The sequence below is a fragment of the Eschrichtius robustus genome, chromosome 11 (assembly GCF_028021215.1).
Source record: "Eschrichtius robustus isolate mEscRob2 chromosome 11, mEscRob2.pri, whole genome shotgun sequence".
In the NCBI taxonomy this organism is placed as follows: domain Eukaryota; kingdom Metazoa; phylum Chordata; class Mammalia; order Artiodactyla; family Eschrichtiidae; genus Eschrichtius; species Eschrichtius robustus.
Window position 1 is genome coordinate 71,122,157 of NC_090834.1, and position 3,087 is coordinate 71,125,243.

At 37.5% G+C, this 3,087-nt stretch overlaps 1 protein-coding gene across 1 annotated transcript; it reads left to right on the plus strand.

Annotated features, from left to right (window-relative positions):
- LOC137771810 (large ribosomal subunit protein eL21-like) lies at positions 1 to 911 on the plus strand. Its single transcript, XM_068555484.1, has 2 exons — positions 1 to 91; positions 466 to 911. The coding sequence occupies exons 1-2, from the start codon at positions 28 to 30 to the stop codon at positions 882 to 884; spliced, it is 483 nt and encodes a 160-aa protein (XP_068411585.1). The 5' UTR covers positions 1 to 27; the 3' UTR covers positions 885 to 911.
- The last annotated feature ends 2,176 nt before the right edge of the window (positions 912 to 3,087 follow it).

Consider the following 3,087-nt stretch of genomic DNA (forward strand, 5'->3'; position numbering starts at 1 on the left):
ACCGCCATCTTCCAGTAATTCGCCAAAATGACCAACACAAAGGGAAAGAGGAGGGGCACCCGCTACATGTTCTCTAGGTCTTTTAAAAAACATGGAGTTGGGCTTCCCTGGTGGCACAGTGGTTGAGAATCTGCCTGCTAATGCAGGGGACACGGGTTCAAGCCCTGGTCTGGGAAGATCCCACATGCCGTGGAGCAACTAGGCCCGTAAGCCACAACTACTGAGCCTGCGTGTCTGGAGCCTGTGCTCCGCAACAAGAGAGGCTGCAATAGTGAGATGCCCGCACACCGCGATGAAGAGTGGCCCCCACTTGCCACAACTAGAGAAAGCCCTCGCACAGAAACGAAGACCCAACACAGCCAAAAAAATAAATAAATAAACAAATGTGGGGTTTTAAATAAATAAATAAATAAATAAATAAAATAAAAAGAAATACCATGGAAGGGTTAAAAAAAAAAACAACACATGGAGTTGTTCCTTTGGCCACATACATGCAAATCTACAAGAAAGGTAATATTGTAGATATCAAGGGAATGGGCACTGTTCAAAAAGGAACGCCCCACAAATGTTACCATGGCAAAACTGCGAGAGTCTACAATGTTACTCAGCATGCTGTTGGCATCATTGTAAACAAACAAGTTAAGGGCAAGATTCTTGCCAAGAGAATTAATGTGCATATCGAGCATATTAAGCACTCTAAGAGCCGAGATAGCTTCCTGAAACGGGTGAAGGAAAATGATCAGAAAAAGAAGGAAGCCAAAGAGAAAGGTACTTGGGTTCAACTGAAGCACCAGCCCGCACCACCCAGAGAAGCACACTTCGTGAGAACCAACGGAAAGGAGCCTGAACTGTTGGAGCCCATTCCCTATGAATTCATGGCATGATGGGTGTAAAGAAAATAAAAGACCTGGACTGTAAAATAATAATATTAATAATAATTATTATTATTATTTTCATGAATCCTGTTAAGGTCGTATAATTCCAATTTGTAGCTTTCTGTGTCCCCCTTTTAAGCTGATTGCATGGCATTTCAAACATCACAGAGCTGCTCTAAAGGCTTAACCTAGAATGCTATTGACTTCATCTTTCAACAATGAAGAGAATCTTCAGCATGGCCTAACTCAACAAACTGTCCAAAAGAACGATCTAATGGGTGCAAAGAGAGGCATGAAAATGAGATTCTATATTTCCCTGCCAGGGACATTCTCCAGATGTCTAGGGCACCAGTAAAGTATGGAAAGTCACTGTGAAACAATTCCAAACATACTCATGTGGCTGGTTATTTTACAAAATCAATTAGAGGGAAGGTGATAGTGGAAAGAGCACTAGATTTGGAGTCAGAAGACCCGAGTTCAGATCCTGAAATCACTAGGGTCACCAGTTTCAATAATAAAAACACAGAACACCAGTCAACAATAATATATTCTATATTTAAAGTTTTATTAAGAGGGTAAATCTCATGTTAAATGTTTTTTCCACAATTTAAAAAAAAGGAATTAGGGAATTCCCTGGCGGTCCAGTGGTTAGGACTCAGCGCTTTCACTGCTAAGGGCCTGGATTCAATCCCTGGTCAGGGAACCAAGATCCCTGTGTGGCTTGGCCAAAAAAAAAGAGAAGGAATTAAAAAAAACCCACAGGACAAGAAGTTAAATTTGAATTATTTCTAATTACCTATGCAAATGCACACTGAGATTTAAAAAGATATTGCAAGGGAAGGGACATATGTGTAGTAAAAATTACTTGAGTTTATCTGAAGTAAATATCTGAATTCCATACCTCTTTCTTTATTTCCCTAATGCCTTGGCTTTTCTTAATAGTTCCTATTCTGTAGAATTTGCTTATCAGGTTTCTTGCAGTTACAGTCTATGTTCCAATTACATTGTTACATAGCTTCTACAGTGGCCACATCCAAATTATTTCATTCTTTTCTGGACTGAACATACATTAATGCGAAAACATGCTCAAGATTATCATATGAGCAGGTATCCTGAACATGTACTGGAATAAAATCAACTCCAAGAACTGCTCTTCAAATTTGATTTGTTGAAGCACATAATATCATCTTTCATGGTATGAACTGCTTTTCCCTTTCTTCAGAATTACATTTCATCTCTTGATCAATGACTCTTTAAATTGTTATCCACTGACAAAAAAGAATATTGTCACCAATTCTGATTCCCCTCTTCTTCAACACTGTACATGATGATTTCACTTGTTTCCATGCTGGATAAGTATTTAGGACTATCCATGTAAAAGAATCAAATTCTTCAAGGGATGAAATCCATTGGAAAAGATAGCTATGGCAAGTACCATAATTACTGTCCACTTCAAGTTGGAATTTTTTTTCCTGTTCATAAGTAATGTTATCCCTTTTAAGAACAGGTACTTAAAGGGAAACACTTTTCATCAATTCTTTCTTATTGAACATATTTTAAAAGTTCCTATAAACAATGGAGCACTTTAATAACACTGCTGCTCTTCTTTCAATTTGCATAATCTGACTGCCAAAGAAATATTGAAAACTGTGAACAAGAAATAAGGCTCCATTTAATGGAGTATTTAAAAAGTCAACAAGAATTTTGGGAACGTTTTCTTTAAAAATTATTTTAATGCATCAAGTAAACTGAGGATTCTTTAACTGTGTTTGTGAAAGAGAAGTCAGTGGGCTTTTAAATGTGAGAGAATTGGATAATACTGAATGCCAACAAAATTACAAAAATCATTTAATCATCCAGTTTGAACAGGATAAATATTGAACTATGGTTTTTTGTTTTTTGCTTTTTTTAAACATCTTTATTGGAGTATAATTGCTTTACAATGGCATGTTAGTTTGAACTACGGTTTTTAACTAATAAAAATGTATCAGTATTGGCTCATTAATTATTAAAAGTGTACCATATTAATATAATATGCTAACTATAGGGGAAACTGTGTGTAGGGGTGGGTTTATGGGAACGTGCTGGGCTACCTGGTCAAATTTTCTGTAAATCTAAAACTCTTCTAAAAAATGGAGACCATTGGGCTTCCCTGGTGGTGCAGTGGTTAAGAATCCGGCTGCCAATTCAGGGGACACGGGTTCGAGCCCTG